This window comes from Hemicordylus capensis, chromosome 2 (genome assembly GCF_027244095.1).
Source record: "Hemicordylus capensis ecotype Gifberg chromosome 2, rHemCap1.1.pri, whole genome shotgun sequence".
In the NCBI taxonomy this organism is placed as follows: domain Eukaryota; kingdom Metazoa; phylum Chordata; class Lepidosauria; order Squamata; family Cordylidae; genus Hemicordylus; species Hemicordylus capensis.
The window spans coordinates 248720497-248741299 of NC_069658.1; the positions used below are offsets into that span (position 1 = coordinate 248720497).

A 20803-nucleotide genomic window follows, 5' to 3' on the forward strand; every position below is an offset into this window, starting at 1 on the left:
ACCATAGTTTTGTATAAAGGCATTATAATATTAGCCGTTTCATTTTCAATCCCCTTCCCAATGATCCCTAGCATGGAATTGGCCTTTTTCACAGCTGCCCACAGCTGCCACACATTGAGTCGACCACTTTCAACGAGCTGTCCACCACGACCCCATGATCCCTCTCCTGGTCAGTCACTGACAGCTCAGATCCCATCAACATATACTTGAAGCTGGGGTTCTTTGTCCCAATGTTCATCACTTTACACTTGCCAACATTGATGTGCATTTGCCATTTAGTCGCCCATTCATCTAATTTGGAGAGATCCTTTTGGAGCTCCCCGTAATCTATTTTGGATATAACTACCCGAAAGAGTTCGGTATCATTTGCAAATTTACCACCTTGCTGTTTACCCCTACCTAGATAATGTATAAATAAATTAAAAAGCACTGGTCCCAGTATAGATCCCTTGGGGACCCCACTTCTTATGTCCCTCCATTGTGAAAACTCTCCCGTTATCCTTACCATCTGTTTTGTGTCCTTCAACCAGTTAGCAATCCACACATGTACTTGTCCCCTTATCCCATGACTGCTGTTTTCTCAGGAGTCTTTGATGAGGAATTTTCTCAAAAGCTTTTTGGAAGTCCAGGTATACTATGTCAGCTGGATCATCTTGACACCTTGGATCACTTGTTGACACTCTCAAAGAACTCAAAAAGGTTTGTGAGGCAAGATTTACCTTTGCAGAAGCCATGCTGGTTCTTTCCCAGCAGGGCCTGTTCTTCGTGCTTTGCAATTTTATCCTTGAGGGTGCTTTCCATCAATTTGCCTGGAACGAACGTTAAGCTAACTGGCCTGTAATCTCCCGGATCACCCCTGGATCCCTTTTTGAAAATCAATGTTACATGGGCTACTTTCCAGTCCTCCAGTACAGAGCCTGATTGCAGGGATGTTATATATTTTAGCAAGGGGGCTGGCAATTTCACATTTGAGTTCTTTGAGGACTCTTGGATGGATGCCATCCAGCCCTGGAGATTTGCTAGTTTTCAGTTTCTCCAGACAGTTTAGAATATCATCTCTTGTCACTTCTATCTGACTCAGTTCTTTAACCTCCATCCCCGAAAAGCCTGGTTCAGGCTGGTTCACATTTCAAGCCTGATTCACATTTCATATGAAATGTGGGATGCAATAACTGGTTTCTGAAACAAGGGATGTGCCCCTGAAAGAACCAAACGAGTTTCTTAAAAAAAATAAAAATCTTAAGATATACTTAATTATTAAAGGCTGCCTAGTCATCTGGCAGACCGGAGTCTGTCTGATCTAGGTAAGACCTTTGTTGGGACTAGAATGTAGTTCAGTCAGTGGTATCCAGTTGTTGAGGCAGAATATGCATGCATTTATTGATTAAAATTTTTATAACCTGTTTTTTATTTCATTCCTTAAGGCCATCTGCAAATGTTATTGAAAACAATAAAAAACTGAGCATGTCATATACCTCCATGGAAGGTACAGTAGCTGGGTTGCCAGCTTTTAAAGTTGACCTCTGTTGCTGTGTCATTAATCACCTATTTCACTGATAAGGCTGTTTTGCACAAGCTTCTAATTAACAGGAGATTCTATTCATCTCCAAAGCTTCATCATACCTTTCCTACAAATCAGTTGGCAACACTTTAAAGAAGTCCTACCCCCTTCTTTGCATCTGGTAACCTCACCTGCTACATTTAGATCATTTCCACCCCAGCAAGATCCAACTGAGAAATATTCAATAGAAATGCAAAAGGGGTCAAAATTAAAGGGCCTCATACTAGCTTTAAATAGATGGCAATGCAGACAAACACTATTAGGACTACAAAAGATAAGAAGTGTGGGAGGTAGGTAGATAACAAATGAAACACACGTAGCAAGCAACAATGGAAAGAATGACTGAAGGCCTGGAATGCCCGGCAAATTTAATTACAGAACTATTCGAATTGATAACATTAATCAGTCAAAGCTGAGAGTACTTCTTCTATGAGGGAAAGCTAAAGGATTTGGGGCTTTTTGTTTAGGAAAAAAACATGATAAAGATTTATAGAAGTGTGGTGTGCAGAAAGTGGATAGAGAGACACATCTCTCTCTCTCTCTCTGTATAGAGATATATATAGAGAGATCTATCTATCTATCTATCATATATATCTCTATATCTATCATATATCTCTCTCTCTATATATCATATATATACCTATATCTCTCAGCTCAAGGGAACCTAGTGAAAAGAATGTGCATTAGTTCAGGACAGACAAAAGCAAGTATTTTCCTACCAAACACATAGTGGTTAGTGTGTTGGCCTAGGACCAGGGAGACCCGAGTTCAAATTCTCATTCAGCCATGAAACTCACTGGGTAAATCTGGGTCAGTGACTTCTCTCAGTCTAGCCTACTTCACAGAGTTGTTGAGAGGATAAACATAACCACGTATACTGCTCTGGGCTCCATGGAGGAAGAGCGGGATAGCAAGGTAAAAATAAATAATTTGAACTCAGGAGCAGCCAGATTACTTTTATTTTATTAATATTGACATTTAAAAGCCCTTGAGAAGACAGGAAGGTAGAAAGGCATTTGGCAATTTGAATTGTTATTCTTGTACTTAAGTGCAGCAGTTAGTGAGAGTGTTTCTTCAAAACCTGTTCAAGATATCCATCATTTAAAATAATTTGGTTTAATTTCTTTGCAGCTGTATAGAAATTTTAGTATTGTTTGATTTAAAGAAATGCTTATGTTTATTTGATACTAAAGCACTGTAAACAATGTTTTTTTAACCCTGAGCTTTATATTTCACCCATTTCTCATTATTTTCTGAAGGGCAGCTGTGTCATTCTGTTGCAGTAAAACCAACAAAGAGTCTTGTGGCACCTTAAAGGCTAACAAATTGATTTCAGTGTGTAAGCTTTGCTGGACCACAGTACACTTCAACAAATGCATGAAATGTCATCCTCAGTTGGCAGGTGTGTACGTGACTGTGTTTATTTATTTATTTAAAACATTTATAGCCCGCTTTTCTTGCAAGAATTCAAGGCGGCTTGCAGGAACAAAATTAAAAATATAAACTAAAACGTGACAACAAAAACAACATACAATACATAAAAATGGATCCAAACTAGCTCAAGCATAGCAGCCAAAAAATAACTACGGGAAGAAAGGGAAAAGCTAGCCAAAACAAAACGGATAACAAGCTGGTGAAATATCAGCTAGGGATGTGCACAGAATCACTGACTGCCAGTTCAGAGGTCGGTGGGGGGGAGATAACTTTAAGGACTGGGGAGGGTGCTCTTCCCCACCCCCCACATTTCCCCTGCTGGTGCAGTTCTCAAAAATGGTCCCACTGGGGTGGCAGCATACCTCTTTGCCATCCTGGTACACTGCGGACTGGAAGTGGCTGCTGCATGCGTGCAAGTTGTAACATGTGCACGCAAGTTGTAATATGTACACGCATGTCACACTCAGGTCATGATGTGCGCACACGCAGTGGCCACTTCTGGTCCGCGATGTACCGGGGCGGCAAGGAGGTATGCTGCCACCCTGGCAGGACCATTTTTTAGAACAGCGCCGGTGGGGGAAACGCAGCTGCGGCGGCAGGGTGGTGGTGGTAAGAGCACCCTCCCCAGTCTTTAAAGTGATCTCCCTTACCAGCTTCAAACCAGTCAAAGTCTTTCGAACCAGTTCGGAGGCCTATAAAGGGCCTCCAAACCGGTCCTGTGCAAATCCCTAATACCAGCAGCTAGATGGATCCTGGGGAGAGGGAGCTTCACAGGGCAGGAGCAACCACCAAGAAGGCCTTCTCATGAGCAGATGGCAAGTGAATGGGCAGTGTCACATGATCATTACCAAGTGAAGAGTCTGGGCAAATGTTGGTAAAAGGGAGCACATGCTGCCAGCAGACTTGATGTCTGAACCTGCACAATTACACCAAACTTCTCAGATTTTCCCAACTTTGTCTGCCCAGCTTTAAATCTTGGTGACAGAAGGCAGGCAGAAGTCAGGAGAATCTCAGGAATCTGGCATAGGGCAGGTTCAGATGTCATGTCACTGGCAGTGTATGCTCCTGCTTATTAGCATTTGCCTGGCACTTTCCCAGGCTCTATACTTGGTGGTGATTGTGTGAAGCCGTCCAACCTACAAAGGAAGAAGAATACAAAAGAGGGCCTTTCTTAAAAGTTCTAACCGTGTGGGGCAGATGTGAGTGGGAGAAGGCAGTTCTTCAAATATGTACATGGGTAGAGAAAAAAATAAAATTGTAATCAATGGATTAAAATGGTTGTAAAATGCAAAAGGTTCAGTCCGTGGTGATACTGTAGGCTACAATGTATACTTGCCAGCTGAGGATAACTTTATGCATCTGATGAAATGAATTGCAGTTCACAAAGATATATTATAATATGTGGCACCCGAAAATATGTCCCTGAAGATTGAGCAGCCCTCAGGGACATATTTTCAGGTGACACAGGGTGCTTTCAGGGGAAGAGGATATAGGTGAAATTCAACCCCCTCCTGGGGCAAGCACCGGTGCTGTGTTAGTCTGGAATTCATCCACAGTATTGCTGCTTCTTCACACAGCACAAATGCTGTGTTAGACAGTATGATGACCAGCATCTTTTTCTGAATAGATTCCCTGTTGTCTAATCAACATCTCTTTCTCTCTCTCTCTCTCTCTCTCTCTCCTCTCATGGAATTAATCATAAGGGTTTTCCTCTGTGTGCATTCTCTGATGTTTACTCAATGTATCTTTCCGGCTGAAGCTTTTCCCACATGTCAAACATGTATGTTTCTGTCCTGTATGGGTTTTCTCATGTCGAATCATTTGCGCTTTCTGATGAAAGCATTTCCCACACTGAGAACATGCATAGCGTCGGCCTTCATGGATTCCTTGATGTCTGTTTAGCAGCTTTCTTTGAGTGAAGCTCTTCCCACACACGGGACATTCAAGCTGCCCCTTTTTGTCATGGATTTTCTTATGTCTTCTCATGTTCTTTTTCTCACAGAAACGTTTCTCACTTTTGGAGCTTTCATCTTTCTTCTCATTATGACTTCTCCGATGTTGGATCAGCTCATCTCTCCACTGGAAAGCTTTCTTACCCACAGAGAATTCATATGGTTCTGCCACAGTATGACCCTTTCGATGATTAGTCAACATGTATTTCCGGCCAAAAGCTTCCCCACACTCAGGGCATTTGAACGGTTTTTCTCCTGTATGGATTCTCTGATGTCTTATGAGGTGACACTTATAGTGGAAGTTTTTACCACACATGGGACATTCAAGCTGCCCCTTTTTGTCATGCATTTTCTTATGTCTTCTCAGGTTCTTCTTCTCACAGAAACGTTCCTCACTTTCGGAGCATTCGTCTTTTGTCTCATTATGACTTCTCCGATGTTGGACCAGCTCATCTCTCTGATGGAAAGCTTTCCCACACAGAGAGCATTCATATGGTTTTGCCCCAGTATGACCCTTTCGATGATGAATCATCTTGTCATTCCGGCCAAAAGCTTTCCCACACTCAGGGCATTTGAACGGTTTTTCTCCTGTATGGATTCTCTGATGTCTTCTGAGGTGACATTTATTATGGAAGTTTTTCCCACACATATGGCATGCATGTGAAATTTGACGGGCTGTACTATCTAAGGCAAGTCCCGAGTTTGAACGAGACATCCTCTCGCTTTTGAAAGACTGGAAATGTGGGGGTCTTAAATTCCTTGTGACTTCTGCAAATGATGTATGAGCTTCTGCAAGTGGAAAAGTCTCATTTGGTTCCTGCACTGGTTTCTGCCTCCTCTTCCTCTTGGATTCAAGTTTTTGCTCATGAACCTCAGCCTCCACAGACACCTCTGCTGGGGCTATTTCTGGTGATGTACTCTGACTCTCTCCTTGCCTCCTAAGAGTCTTCCAGATTGATCGCACCTGGTTCCTCATCATCATTCCATCACCTGCAGGGATAGAGAGATCATTTAGGCATGTGGAGAAGTCATAGCTCATGTTCTGCATGCAGGAGGCTGTAGATTCAATCCCTGCCCTCAATAGTTGAAAATAATTGTAGCGTTTCCTCAATGTCAGGGTCTCGACAGTGTGGCAAGCTTAAAAGCTGCACAGAGTCCCATCATGTCATTGGGCTTAGAAACTGTGCCAAATGCCATAGAAGCAGCAGGCTCTGAGGCCATACCAGAAATAAGGGTCGCAGTATACTCAAGAGCTACAACAACAGAGCCCCTGGTGGCGCAGTGGTAAAACTGCCGCCCTGTAACCAGAAGGTTATAAGTTCGATCCTGACCAGGGGCTCAAGGTTGACTCAGCCTTGCATCCTTCCGAGGTCGGTAAAATGAGTACCCAGAATGTTGGGGGCAATATGCTAAATCACTGTAAACCGCTTAGAGAGCTCCGGCTATAGAGCGGTATATAAATGTAAGTGCTATTGCTATTGCTATTGCTAACAAGCCCCAGAGCTCCACAAAGCACTCTGGTGCTTGCTGACCTGGCCAGCATACAATGCTGCTTACTTTCCAGAAGTGAAGCATCCCTCACTAGCTTCCCTGGCTCACAGGCTACACCTGGGGAAAGAGGAAAAAGGAATGGGTTAGCAGGGGAGGCAGGCATAGGCAAACGAGGGTTGGGAAACAGGACAGGGGAAGAGGAAATGAAGAATAAAGCAGCAGGGTCAAAACATTAATAAAAGTAATGTTGATGTTGATCCTATGAGGATAGGATAGAGTCTTGTGGTAGCATGACTTGTCCCCTTAGCTATGCAGGGTCTGCCTGGGTTGCATATGACAGGGAGACTAGAAGTATGAGCACTGTAAGATATTCCCGTCAGGGGATGCAGCCACTCTGGGAAGAGCTGAAGGTTTTGAGTTCCCTCCCTGGCAGCATCTCCAAGATAGGGCTGAGAGAGACTCCTGCCTGCAACCTTGGAGAAGCTGCTGCCAGTCTGTGTAGACAATACTGAGCTAGATAGACCAATGGTCTGACTCAGTATATGGCAGCTTCCTATGTTCGTTGCTATGTTCCTAGGGATGATTCCCTTTCCAGCACAGCATCCCTCTGGTGGCTATTGCTGATGTCTACCTTAGTTTCCTTTTAGATCAGGGGTGGGCAAACTTGGTCCTTCAGCTGTGAAGCTGTTTTAAATTGTGAGGTATTATTTGTGGGGGACAGGGAACTATCTTATTTCTTTTTCTGTGTAAACTGCTTTGTGAACTTGCGGTCGTTGATGATTCAAAGCTATAGATAGATAGATAGATAGATAGATAGATAGATAGATAGGTTCAGTGCCATCTTCACAAAAGGCTCACAACAACTTAAGGTAGACAGCAACCACCACCACCATCATAAGAAGGATGCTGAGCTGGGTTGGATAGGGCCAGTTGCCCTCCCCCTGGTAAACAGAAGAGAATCACCACCATAAAAGAAGCCTCTGCTCAGTTAGCAGGGGAATTCCAGTGATATACCCATGCAAACCATCCACATTGGGAGGGCAGTCTAACCTAAAACTATGGCCTAGGGAACCACAGTACAGCCATCTAAATATGAAGTCCCATAACTCTCTATGCCTCTTCCACACTGGAAACTAAGGGGTTAATTCCCCCAGCCCTCTCTGCCCAGGGAGGTAGCCTTTACCTCTTAAGGAGTAAATCTGCTGCAGCTGTTGAGAGAAACATAGACAAGGGGCCCACATAACTCGCTGACACCTCTAGGAAGATAAGGGAAGGGGGAAATGGAATAGGCTATAAAGGGTGGATGTTGGGAAACTGATACAAGTTAAGGGATGGTCAATTGTTTCGTTCTGATGTAAACAAAGGTGGATCTGCACTGATGATAGGCTTTGCATTCCTTCTAAGACTTTTGTTACACCATGATAGATGACTAAGCTACCCTCTGTGTATAAAGACTTACCTGTAACTGGGGGTCTTCGCTCTCAATTTGGGTGTGCCCCGAAAGCCTTACTTGCTAGCAGTAAACATCCCATAAGCTTTTCCCTGTGTGTGTGTATTATTTGGCGTCGTGCACCACCCAGACAAGAACTGGCTTTCATGGTTATATCACCAGTGAAAGGATCTCCATCAGGACTGTGAAATACCTTCCCACTGTCTAAGATTTTGAAGAGCCACAACCAGTCAGAAAAGACAATACTGGGCTAGATGGACTCATAGCATGATTCAGTATAAGGTAGCTTCATCTTCTCATATGACATTTCCTGTTGGGTCAGCAAATGAAGGGAAAAAAGTTTGAATGATGGAAGTCCTTGTGGACTTCCATCAAATTGTTGCTGGGGATGATGGGAGTTATAGTTCAGCAACATCTGGAGTAGCACATGTTGAGAACCCCTGCTCTCTGCAATAACTGCATGGTCCCCCCCGCTTCTTTCCTCTTCCCACCATGGTTACCTCACTTGGCCTTGTTTCACCCACCGATGCATTAATCCTAGGCATGTGGACTGGTTATTTGCCTGGCAATGAGCCAGTGTGGTGTGGTGGTTAGAGTGTTGGACTAGGACGGGGGAGACCTGAGTTCTACTCAGCCAAGCAACTCACTGGGTGACTCTGGGCCAGTCACACATCTCTCAGCCTAACCTACCTCACAGAATTGTTGTGAGGATAAACATAACCATGTCCATTGCTCTGGGCTCCTTGGAGGAAGAGCAGGATAAATAAATGAGGCTCACCTGTGGCTCATTTACCCTCCTGTCCTGCCCATATGAGTAACTACAGCTGTTAATTCATGCTTTGACTTTCCTCCCTTTCCACACTGGCTCCCTCTAGGCCAGAAGCCCCTCAGAGTAGAGTGCCACATACATGGATAGGACAAAATCATCATCATCTGTTGCAATGCAGTGTGGAGCTGTTGCCACCACTGAAAAAGCTTATTTGGCAGCAGCTATGAGTCTAATAATGGTTGGAACCTCCAAAAGGTTCTTGGTGATCTAGCTGGGGAAATTCAGCTTTAGTTCCTCACTGAGGCAGCTCCAGGCTGCCTGAAGCCTTCCTGGCTGCTTAGATCCTATACTTGGCCACAGTGGTTGGACAGTAGGGGAAAGAAATCCAGGGACAACATTACCAGAGGGCCTGGGATCTCTTACCAGAGTCGCTGACTTGAAAAGTCTCCTTGTCCGCATTATTCTGGATTAATATCACTTCTTCTGGTTCCTGCTGGGAGAAGGCAATGCCAGGCTTGGGAATCAGAAGCCCTTCTTGGATGTAGAGAGAAAACAGAGAATTAGGTGGCTACATGAAACCCTCCCCAAATAGACTATGACCCTCTCCAGATTAGACGGTTGTGACACATTGAGGTCATCCACACACTCAAAAATGGAGGCTATTCACACGATGGGGCAAAATCGGGCTTGCAGAGGCTAGCCTGATTTTGCCCCATCATGTGAACCACCAGGCTTGGCTGTGAGCCCGGTGGTTCCTAGGCGGGTAACCCGCCTAAGTACCCTTGCCCTTAGCCTGGGTTTGCAGAGCGAGTGCTCCGCAAAACCAGGCTTTCTGATTGTGAGTAGCTGCAGTGCAGCGCCGCACAGCGGCTACTCACGAGTAGACCCCCAGAGGGGAGGTGAAAAGCCGCCTCCCGGCTCCAGGGGTCTCCCTAGTATGCCCTGCGCGCTCACCCGAGCTCCCCAGCCCCCGGCGGCTCTGTCGCGGAGCCGGCAATCGGGTGGGCGGCCAATCCGGCCGCCCAGGGCTCCCTCCCCGCTCGTGTGTGGGGAGAGCAGGCTTAGCCCGCTCTCCCCGCGCACTGGAAGAAACTGGGTCTCACTGATCGTGAGACCCGGTCCACTGTGTTCTACCCAGATTTGGAAGCTGTGTGTGCTCCCAATTTTCAATTGTGTGGAAGCAAGGGAGGAGGAATAGCTACCCAGGTTTCCCTCCTCCCTTGCTTCCACACAACCAAAAGTTGGGAGCACACATAGCTCCCAAACCCGGGTAGATCACAGTTTTTGATTGCGTAAATGACCCCAGTGTATGAGGGGCTTCCTTTAAAAACTATTCAGAAACATCGGCTAGTTCTAAATACAGGTGCTTGACTTTTGATCACAGCTGTTTGGTGGAAACACACCCCACTGATTTTCAAACTGGTTACCAGTCCATTTCTGAGAACAGTTGGTGCTCCCCATTAAGTTCTGCCTGGGAGTGGAGGAGTACCTACCCCTCCCCACACTATTTATTTGTTTGTTGCATATTTGGATACCGCCTTTCTGCCTTGACCAAGGCATCTAAAGCGGTTTATAATATTAACAAAGCCGTGTTGGATTAGGCTGTTGATGCTCTTTTCAGGAGCGGAGGACAAAAACTTCCTGGCCTGGGTGTCTTCTTCCTTGCCTTCCCCTCAGGTCACACAGGTCTTTCACTGCCCCTTGGGAAATGGGGGAAGAGGCTGCCCCAACAGTCCTCACAGGCCACTGCTGGTGTCTATAGGAGCCGATGTTATGCACTCCATTGGTCTGGGCGCCCCTTTCTTGCCTTGGGGCACCATGTGCCAATTAGCATGCCCATGCTCGGAGATCATTGTTTGAGGCCCTCTTCAGGTTGCCCTCACCTCATAGGTGAGACAGGTGCCAAATAAGGAGAACAGGGCCTTCTCAGTTGTGGGCCCCCATTTGTAGAATTCTTTACCCAAAGAGACTCCAGCAAAAACCTTTTCATTTCCCCATGCCTTTTAAGCTGTAAGAAATAGTACCTGCTAGCTCTTATCTTTTAATTTTACTGTAGTTCAAGGTGACTTCTGGACTTTTATCTGATTATTTGCTTTTATCTACTTTAATGCTGCTGTATTAATTGTGTGTTTTATATTTCAGCTTGGTTTTCATTTGTATTGGTTCATAATTCTGTAAGCCACTTTGAGCTTCTGTTTTGATAGAAAAGTGAATTATATATTTTAAGTAAACATATATACCTCACCATTCTGTCAAAACTGATGTTCAGTTGGGTATCAAGTGTGTTAGTGAATTATGGCCTAACCCAGGGTTTCTTAACCTTAGGCCCCCGGATGTTTGTGGACTACAGCTCCCATCATCCTCAGCCACAAAGGCCACGTCTGGGGATGATGGGAGTTGGTCCAACAACATCTGGGGGCCCAAGGTTAAGAAACCTTGGCCTAACCTATTTCAGTGCCTGAGATAGCCAGTTAGCATTATAGCTGTAAACGTTTGTACAACCGTCTTTACATGCTTTTATAAACATGGTGCTTGACTTCTGCAATGCATTATGTGTGGGCTTTCCCTTGAAGACTATTTTGAAGTGTAATGGACAGAATGTCATACTTAGAACAGGAAGGCTTGGATTCAAATCTTGCTTAGTTACAAGGCTCACTGCAGGCTGGTCACCTTCTCTCAATCTAGCCTACCTCACAGGGTTGTTGTGAGAATACAGTGGTGGGGGCAGGGAATAATGTATCCTATCCTGAGCTACTTGGAGGAAGAATGGGATAAGACATGCCATTAATCAACATAGCAACAAGTTCAAGACCCATCAGTATGTGGGAAGATTCAGATTAAAGATATATTATTTCAGCTGAGCCAGTTCATTTGCTAAAAGCAACCAGGGCTATAAGGGAGAGATAATTACCTGAGGCATTGGTGGACCAATTGTTCTCCTTCATGACATCCCAGTACATAGTGGTATTAGCAGGATTCAGCATAGTATATTCAGGCTCATTCAATGGCAGGGTCACAAACTCAAAATCCACAGGTTCCTGAAACATGAAAACAGACAGGCTTTGTTGCTCCAGAAGAAGTTTTAAAGAATGCACACTTATTGACTACGTATGGTCCATTAAGTTGGGCACAGCCTTCCTCTATTGCAGAAAAATTCCATCCATGTGTAGAGAATTGCCTCTTACAGCAGTGTGCCAGTTTCAGACAACAAAGGCACACAGAGAACTGTCTGTGGTGTGAATCAAGGAAAGGTCCTGAGAGGCATTTAAGAGGCAGGCCTAATTCTCAGGGAAGTGGGAAACCTGTGCCTGGGCTCCACCACCTCAGATTACATATGGGGATTCATATGACTGAATACTACTCCAGATGAAGAAGAAGAAAAAAATTCCCTGAGTATAGAAAACTAGCAAGTCAGGGAAAAGGCCAGGGGAGAATTCTTCTTCCTGACATGCTAGTTTTTAATGTGCAGGGATTAAATGATCTTGAGCCTGTCATATTCTCTCTCAGCCTAGCCTACCTCACAGGATGATTGTGAGTAAAATTTAGTTATTGGAGTGTTAGACTAAGACTGGGGAGACCTGAGTTCAAATATCCATTCAGCTAGTCAACTCACTGGGTGAATCTGGGCCCGTCACATCTCTCAGCCTAACCTACCGCACAGGGCTGTTGTGAGAATAAACATGACCATGTACACAGCTGTAGAAAGGAAGAGTAGGATATAAATGTAAAAAACAATATATCATGAAGGATACTAATGTAATAAAGGATAACAGCAAATGATCTCACAAGAACCTCACGTGCCTCAGAGGAGCCGGCATCACCTACTTCCTGTCCCTCAGAATGAAATACTAAACTGGATTGACTTGAAGATGTTATTCCACTGGTTGCTGTGAGGGAGGAAAGAACAGAGAGTGATTTTCATAAACTGGTGGAGGGGGATAGTTCAATTTGTTAATTTCCTTCCACATTTCCATCTCTTAAGTCTATAATATTTTGCAAAGGAGCCTCTTCCTAGCCCCATAAACAGTAGCCTATTATTATTTTTTAAATCAAAGATCTCTATTTCCAGTGTTCCACCACTGAGGGTTTCAAGGTCCTTAACATGCTAATTTTCTATGTGCAGGGAGACTTGGCCAAAACGTTTAGTAGGTGAACTGGAACCAGTTACTCTCTCTCCACTCATAGCCTACCTCACAGGAGCATTGTGATAAGTTCAGATGATACTTTCTGACTGGCCTCACACCCTGTGATTCAGGCTGTGAGCATCCATGCTCTGCTCTGCTCCCCTTCTAGATCACCTTTGCCTTATTGCATGCAGAGGGGGGGCGTTCATTCAAAATGGCCCTCCATTCATATATTAATTCCAGTTTAAAATACTATTTAAAATAATTAATCACATGTGGAGGAGAGGTTAAGAAAAACTGGCTCCAGTGCGAGTAGGCAATGCTGTGACAGTGCACTAGGTGGGAGGCACATACGTGCTCATGGCAAGCGTGCATCTTTAATCATGTGAAATGGAGCTAGTTCATTTGAACTCGTCCTATAAGGATAAAGGGGTGGGGAAGTCATGTATTACGCCTCTGAGTTCCTTGGAACAAAAAAGAAAAAAGAAGGGATAGTACTCAAATACTACTACTATTACAACGATGATGATGACTATTTATATACTGCTCTTCAACCAAAGTTCTCAAAGCGGTTTACATAGAAAAATAAATAATACATAAATAAGATGGTCCCCTGTTGCCAAAGGGCTCACAGTCTACAAAGAAACATAAGGTAGACACCAGCAACAGCCACTGGAGGGATGCTGTGCTGGGGCTGGACAGGGCCAGTTGCTCTCCCCCTGCTAAATAGAAGAGAATCAACCACTTTAAAAGGTGTCTCTTTGCTCAGCTGCGTAATAGAATTACGCAAGGATGTAATGAGTACTACCTGAAGCTAAATATTAAATAAATGTACAATAGAGTAAATAATACCACATGAATAACAATACTGGATCCACTCAGTGTGTACTATAAAACTGTAATATAAAAAATACACCGTACAAAAAAGAAATGTATAGCTCTAAGTGACACATTAATCTTCATCAAATTTCATTTGAATATGATCCAAATCTTTGAGTCCATAACAGAAATCATACAGACAGATAATCTTAATGGAAAATCTTGTCAAAACTTCTTTTGAGATGATACAACAGACTCAGGTCCATCTAAAGTCAGACTGCAGGTCCATCTACCTCAGTACTGTCTGCTCTGATAGGCAGCAACTTTCTTGAGTTTCAGACAGGGGTCTTTCCCAGCCCTACCTGGGGATGCCAGAGATTGAACCTGGGACCTTCTGCATACAAAGCAGATGCTCTACCATTAAGCCACAGCTTTGATTGATTGATTAAGTGCGGTCAAGTCGGTGTCGACTTTTAGCGACCCCATAGATAGATTCTCTCCAGGATGATCTGTCTTCAACTTGGCTTCTTCTGTCAGTGCTGCATTCATTGCTGTCGTAATCGAGTCCATCCACCTTGCTGCTGGTCGTCCTCTTCTTCTCTTTCCTTCTACTTTCCCCAGCATTATGGACTTCTCAAGGGAGCTGGATTTTCGCAGGAAAAAAATTGAGCCACGCCCCAGCTGGGTGCTAGAGAGAGCTAGAATCTTTCATGGCTGCATGATCAGGTCTAACCTGTGTGGATGGAACTACTCCAGAATCTGATGTGCTATGAACGAATTGAAAACATAGACTGTATTTCTAAACATCACAAGTGGAATAACCACTGGCCTCCCATACAAGGGGACATTGTGAGGATTACTGAAATAATATATGCAAAGGGCTTTGAATGCTCTAAAACTCTATACAACTGCTTTTATTTACTTCAGAGATTCCCAGTCTTAGGTCCCCAGACTCCTATCATTTCCAGACACAATGGTTGAATGGAGATGAGGGGAATTGTAGTCCAGCAACACCTGGGGACTCAAGGCTGATTTACTTAATCATTATATTGTTGAATCTTTACTTACAATAAGCCAGTCTGGTGTATTTTTCAGAGTGGTGGTCTAGGACAGGGGAAACCTGAGTTCAAGTCACCATTCAGCCATGAAATTCACTGGGTGACTATGGGCCAGTCATTTAGCTCTCAGTCTACCTCACAAGCTTGTTGTGAGATAACCATAACCATTACCATGTACCAGGCTCCTTGGAGGAGAGGAATATAAATGTAAATATTTTTTTAAAAAATTACTGGTCAATGCGATATCCTCATTATCCCTCTGCTCAGCCTCCAGGTCATTCGGTTTCCAAGCAACATCCAACGGGGCCTCCTCAACCTCCAAGGAACCCACAGCCACTTCCTGGAATGGTACCAAAAACAGCAATCAAAATCTCTCTCAGTCTCAGGACAGAGCCAGCAGCATAAGCACAATGGATACAGGCTTTATTTTGCAACCTCCACAGAAGGTGCTGCTTTTGCTTATCGAGCCTAAACAGCTTGGCCTAGGGTAGCCGACTGTGACTGAAGCTATTCCTGAAGATCAATTGCAGTTAGCAGTTACCAGTTGCAGGGGAGCCACAGCAGGAGAGAGGGCATGCCTTTACCTCTTGCCTGTGGGCTCCCCAGAGGCATCTGGTGGGCCACTGTGGGAAACAGGGTGTTGGGCTAGATGGGCCTTGTGCCTTACGCAGCAGGGCTGCTCTTATGTTCTTAAGATCTCCCCCCCCCCAACCCCGCGCCTGCAATATTTTTCGTAACTTAAACCATTCAAATCTCCAGGATTGCTTTACATCTTTCCTGGAGATTGATGCCAACTCCTGGAGATTCCTGCAGGGTTGGCAACCTTAGCTTAGACTTTAGATCGGCTAGGAGACTAAGGTTTGCTCAGAAAACAAAGTCACCATATTGGAACACACATGGTGACTTAAGCCTTATAAAGACTTAAGGGTTGTATAAACGCTGGTGCAAAACTCTGCAATCACTCCCCGCCCCGGCTGCTTTAGGGTGGTCATCCAGAGGTGAGTGCTCCATGCTGCTGATCATGGAAGCGCCCACCCTCACATTTATGGTGGCTGCCTCTTCAGAGGACCACCATAACTGTGAGCAGCCTGGGAGAGGAAGTGACTGACATACCAGGGCGTGGGATGGAAACACTGTTAAAAGCCAAGGGAGTTGCGAGCCAAGCTTTTAATATATAAACACTGTTAAAGTCCAAGCTAAAAATATTAGATTTAATGGCTCTCCTCTAGAGATGATGCACCTTGTATTTCTGTGGGGAGCCATTACCTAGGAGAGGCTACTGAGAAGGCCCAGTCCTAAAGTGCTGCCAGGGCCTTTCCTGATGATCTTAATAAGTGGTGGGGTCTTGCAGAAACATTATTTTTAAAAATCACATTATTGGAAACAACAAGACATCAATTGTTGTCTTCTTGTGACAGTTGTGAGAGACAGCGTGGTATAGTGGTTAGAGTGCTGGACTAGGACCGGGGAGACCCGAGTTCAAATCCCCATTCAGCCATGAGACTTGCTGGGTGACTCTGGACCAGTCACTTCTCTCTCAGCCTGACCTACTCCACAGAGTTGTTGTGAGGAGAACCTTAAGCATGGAGTACACCGCTCTGGGCTCCTTGGAGGAAGAGTGGGATATAAAATGTAAATAATAATAATATAAATAATAATAATATTCAATTTGCAATTCTGCTTTACAGTTGGAAGAGATCACATCAAATTCCCTGATGAGGGCAAAACAGATTCAGCCTTAAAACACTCACCTGCCACCCACCCATCTCAGCCTCTCGATGGCTCATCAGAATATCCTCCTCTGGGACCACTCTCTGCATGCAGTTCTCTGGGTCACATTCCTGCAACCAGCTCTGGATTTCTGGTGGCAGGATGGCCAGGAACTGCTCCAGGATCACCAACTCCAAAATCTGCTCCTTCGTGTGTCTCTCTGGCTTCAACCACTTGTGGCAAAGCTCCTGGAGTTGGCTGTAAATGATCCGTGGATCTTCAACCTCCCGGCAGCGGAACTGCCGGAAGTGTTGGCGCTGTGTCTCCACGTTCATGGCATCCCTTTGCAAGATGGTTGCCTTCACTTTCCCATAGTCTTCTCTGTCTCTGCCTTCTAGGCTGCTCACGGCCTGCTTGGCTTCCCCACGAAGCCCTGGCAGGAGCCTGGTCGCCCATTCGTCTCTAGGCCACTGGCAGGCTTCGGCCACTTGCTCAAAGGAGGCCAGAAAAGCCTTGACATCACTCCATGGTTGAGTCGGCTGTGAGTCCCTTGATCCTAAGTGAGGGGAACCCAGCACTTCCAGGAACTCCTGCCACTGGACTCCCCAGCTTTGGTGTGGGTCCTCCAGCGGTTCCTGTCTGACTCCTTGGGTTGCTGCCGACAGTGGGTGCTCCTCCATACTGCATTCCAGATGAATCATCCTGAAGCCTGCTCTTGCTCTTTCTTCCAGTTCTGGGCCTGCATGGTGGCTGTGCTCCATTTTCACCCCTGGCCACACACCCTGCTTAGAAGAGGACCTTGCAAGGCGATTTGATGGTCTCTTGTCCTCAACCTTAACCCTGTTTTGCCAAGACATACAGAGCAGGGAAAGACACAACTTCTTCTCCCTTCTTGGCTGGCTGGTGGCAGAGCCTGTGCAAGGCAGAGGCTGACCCTGTGACAGAGTTGGTGAGTCTCCTGCAACGGAGCTCAGTTTTTCAGAGGCCTCCAGTCTGAGTGCCCCCTGAGGATATTCTGGGTTAGCAAATGAGAGGGGAGGGGGCGGGTGGGCCTGCTACCTGACAGGAAGAAAATGCCATGGGGTGGGGGGGATGGATCCTGAGGTGGCACGTGAGGACAAGGTCGGGGCTTAATGTCACAAGGACCTAGGAGGACAATAGATCCCAAAGCAGACGGCTCTTTCAAACAGAGCCCTCCTATACAAACAGGGAGAGGTATTTATTTCCCTTAACAGAAGCCAAAAGGTTGAAAAGCCATTGCAATCTTGCTGTTTTTTCAGCTTGTTAGCAACATCTCCATAACAATAGTTGCTGGAAGTGGAAGAAGGAACTTGGAAAGGAGAGATCCCTTTTCTTCCCTCTTGCATTTACTGGTGTTGCAATAGTCTTCCTGAGAAGAACTTCTCAAATGGTGTGCCCTGAGATAATTCCTAGCCTGCAGCAGAAAAGGAAAAAAGGTTAAAGGGTTGAAAGCTCCCAGGAGCTCAAAGTGCCCGCCCCACCATTGTGCCCATTGTGTCTCTGTGTGATTAACTGCTCTGGTTTTGCCTCTTGCTCAATCAGCCTCCACAGAGAGAAGGAAGCCATGCATATTTGTTCCTGCCTTTCAGGAGTACGTTTTAGTTTTTGCTGTGCTGCTTTGTCTACTTAGTGACTCTATTTTTAAAGCATCATAAGTAATAATTATGGCTGTTTTTGAGCGACTTTTGAAAACGCACCTGTTTTATTAGCTTTTCGTATCGAATGTTTTAAAGTTTTATTGATATTTTAATTCATTTTATGTGATATAAGGTTTTAATTGTTATATTTTAATGTGTAAACCACCCAGAGATCTTGTATGAGGCAGTATATAAATGCAATGAACAAATACAGTCTGTGCAATAAATATTGTTCTTTGTTTTGAGCTGGTTCTCTTTTTCTTTTTTTTAAACTAGAACACAAGATCACTCAATGAAAGTACTTTGCATTGGTTCAGGGCAGATGAAATAAAGTACTTCTTCATACAATGCATGACTGATTTATAAAATTTGTTTCCGTAAGCTGTGGTAATGGCCATCAGCTTGATTGATTGATTAAGTGCTGTCAAGTCGGTGTCAACTCTTAGCGACCACATAGATAGATTCTCTCCAGGATGATCTGTCTTCAACTTGGCCTTTAAGGTCTCTCAGTGTTGCATTCATTGCTGTCATAATCGAGTCCATCCACCTTGCTGCTGGTCGTCCTCTCCTCTTCAAGGAGGAGAGCTGGTCTTGTGGTAGCAAGCATGACTTGTCCTCATAGCTAAGCAGGGTCTGCCCTGGTTGCATATGAATGGGAGACTTGATGTGTGAGCACTGCAAGATATTCCCCTCAGGGGATGAAGCCGCTCTGGGAAGAGCAGAAGGTTTAAAGTTCCCTCCCTGGCTTCTCCAAGATAGGGCTGAGAGAGATTCCTGCCTGCAACCTTGGAGAAGCTGCTGCCAGTCTGTGTAGACAATACTGAGCTAGATGGACTGGTAGAAGGCAGAACTTGGTAGAAGGCAGCTTCCTATGTTCCTACCTGTATGTGATAGAAAAGCTGAAGGAAAGAGAAGAACATAGGAAACTGCCATATACTGAGTCAGACCATTGGTCTATCTAGCTCAGTATTGTCTTCACAGACTGGCAGCAGCTTCTTTAAGGTTGCAGGCAGGAATCTCTCTTAGCCCTATCTTGGAGATGCTGCCAGGGAGGGAACTTGAAACCTTCTGCTCTTCCCAGAGCGGCTTCATCCCCTGAGGGGAATATCTTGCAGTGCTCACACATCAAGTCTCCCATTCATATGCAACCAGGGCAGACCCTGCTTAGCTATGAGGACAAGTCATGCTTGCTACCACAAGACCAGATCTCCTCTCCTGAATAGAACAGAAGCTTAGTGGTAGAGCATCTGCTTTGCATGCAGAAGGTCCCAAATACAATCCCTGGCATCTCCAGCTGATTGATTGATTGATTGATTGAGTACTGTTAAGTCAGCGTGGACTCTTAGCCACCACATAGATGGATTCTCTCCAGGATGATCTGTCTTCAACTTGGCCTTTAAGGTCTCCCAGTGGTGCATTCATTGCTGTCGTAATCGAGTCCATCCACCTTGCTGCTGATCGTCCTCTCCTTTTTTCTACAAGTTTTCCCAACAGTATGGACTTCTCAAGGGAGCTGGGTGTTTGCATAATGTGTCTGAAGTATGATAGTTTGAGCCTGGTCATTTGTGCCTCGACTAAAAATTCTGGATTGATTTGTCCTTTAAAAGGGGATCAGAGAAAGTAATAGAGGAGACAAGGTCTACCAAAGACTATTATTTATTTATTATTATTATACATTTATATCCCGCTCTCCCTCCAAGGAGCCTAGAGCGGTGTACTACATACTTGGGTTTCTCTTTCACAACAACCCTGTGAAGTAGGTTAGGCTGAGAGAGAAGTGACTGGCCCAGAGTCACCCAGCTAGTATCATGGCTGAATGGGGATCTGAACTTGGGTCAACACAGTCCTAGTCCAGCACTCTAACCACTATACCACGCTGGCTGTACTATACTGTAGTCTATACTATACTACAAGCTGAACCCGCACAGAGCATCTGTGCGCTCTTTGGGGCCGGCTACCTCTCTCCCCGCCCCCCGGCCGGTTCCGCTGCCGCCTGGCCTTGATCCGCCTCCGCCGCCAGGCCCACCACTGGGCCGAGTTCCGCCTTTGCAGCCAGGGCTGCCAGGCCCATTGCCGCTGCTTGCTGGCCTCTGCGCCCGGTCTCCTCTTCCCCATCCTCTTGCCCAGGCTGCCGGCCGAGTCCCGCTGCTCTGCCCGGGCCCCGCCGCCGCCTCGCCTCGCCTTGCCCCGCCCGCCCGGGCCCGCCGCCACCGCCTTGCCTCGCCCCGCCTGCCTGGGCCCACCGCTGCTGCCGCCTCGCCTCGCTCGCCCGCCCAGGCCCGCCACTGCCTCACCTCACCCACCCGGGCCCACTACCTCACCTCCGTGGCCGGGCCTGCGGCCACCATGGCCACCCACAGCCTGGCCCGCCGCTGGTTCAGTTCTCCTGGGTGCGCTGCGCCAGCCAATCAGGCACCTCCGCAGCCCAGCCAATCAGTTGGGGTGCTGGGACTCATCCCCACAGGCATGTCTATGAGAATTAAATATATAGATACTATACTATACTATACTATACTATACTATACTATACTATACAGTACTGACTATTACTGTAGCCAGATACAAAGCCTCCATGTTCAGAGGCAGTATGCCAGCCAGGCTGGTGTCAGATAGTGTTGTTGGGCAGCTGCAGAGCTCTGGCTCTACTTCTGATCCCTGAGACCATCTCTGTGCCTACAGCCTTTGTGTGGTGTCAGCAGAGCAATTCTCTTGATGCCCCCCCCCCCCCGCCCAGATAGGAGGGAGCTCATGGAGGATAGTTCGCCAACTGCCCCTTG

The 20803-nt window shown here is 45.8% G+C and overlaps 1 protein-coding gene and 1 long non-coding RNA gene across 7 annotated transcripts; one reads left to right on the plus strand and one right to left on the minus strand.

Annotated features, from left to right (window-relative positions):
- Positions 1 to 2570: 2570 nt before the first annotated feature.
- LOC128342219 (uncharacterized) lies at positions 2571 to 17464 on the plus strand. Its single transcript, XR_008314836.1, has 3 exons — positions 2571 to 2963; positions 14926 to 15104; positions 16347 to 17464. It is a non-coding gene; the product is annotated as an uncharacterized LOC128342219 (long non-coding RNA).
- On the minus strand, positions 3397 to 20717 carry LOC128342207 (zinc finger protein 184-like). 6 transcript variants are annotated; one of them, XM_053289259.1, is made up of 8 exons: positions 20348 to 20717; positions 16410 to 17803; positions 14890 to 14998; positions 12459 to 12544; positions 11569 to 11695; positions 9081 to 9188; positions 6505 to 6555; positions 3397 to 5937 (listed from the first exon to the last, which is right to left on the minus strand). In XM_053289259.1, the coding sequence occupies exons 2-8, from the start codon at positions 17223 to 17225 to the stop codon at positions 4688 to 4690; spliced, it is 2547 nt and encodes an 848-aa protein (XP_053145234.1). In that variant the 5' UTR covers positions 17226 to 17803; positions 20348 to 20717; the 3' UTR covers positions 3397 to 4687. The 6 variants fall into 6 exon arrangements, with proteins under 6 accessions (XP_053145234.1, XP_053145232.1, XP_053145233.1 ...); XM_053289257.1 differs by having other exon boundaries at positions 9081 to 9191; XM_053289258.1 differs by lacking the exon at positions 20348 to 20717 and adding an exon at positions 18087 to 18457 and having other exon boundaries at positions 9081 to 9191.
- Positions 20718 to 20803: the final 86 nt, after the last annotated feature.

Bases quoted from the DNA above. Each gene is read 5' to 3' on its own strand.
- LOC128342207 (XM_053289257.1), bottom strand. From the start codon at position 17,225: ATGTCTTGGCAAAACAGGGTTAAGGTTGAGGACAAGAGACCATCAAAT. The intron at 14,999-16,409 runs GTGAGTGTTTTA...GTACCATTCCAG, and splicing joins CTGAGATGGGTGGGTGGCAG to GAAGTGGCTGTGGGTTCCTT. The intron at 5,938-6,504 runs GTAAGCAGCATT...CTATCCCTGCAG, and splicing joins GGATGCTTCACTTCTGGAAA to GTGATGGAATGATGATGAGG.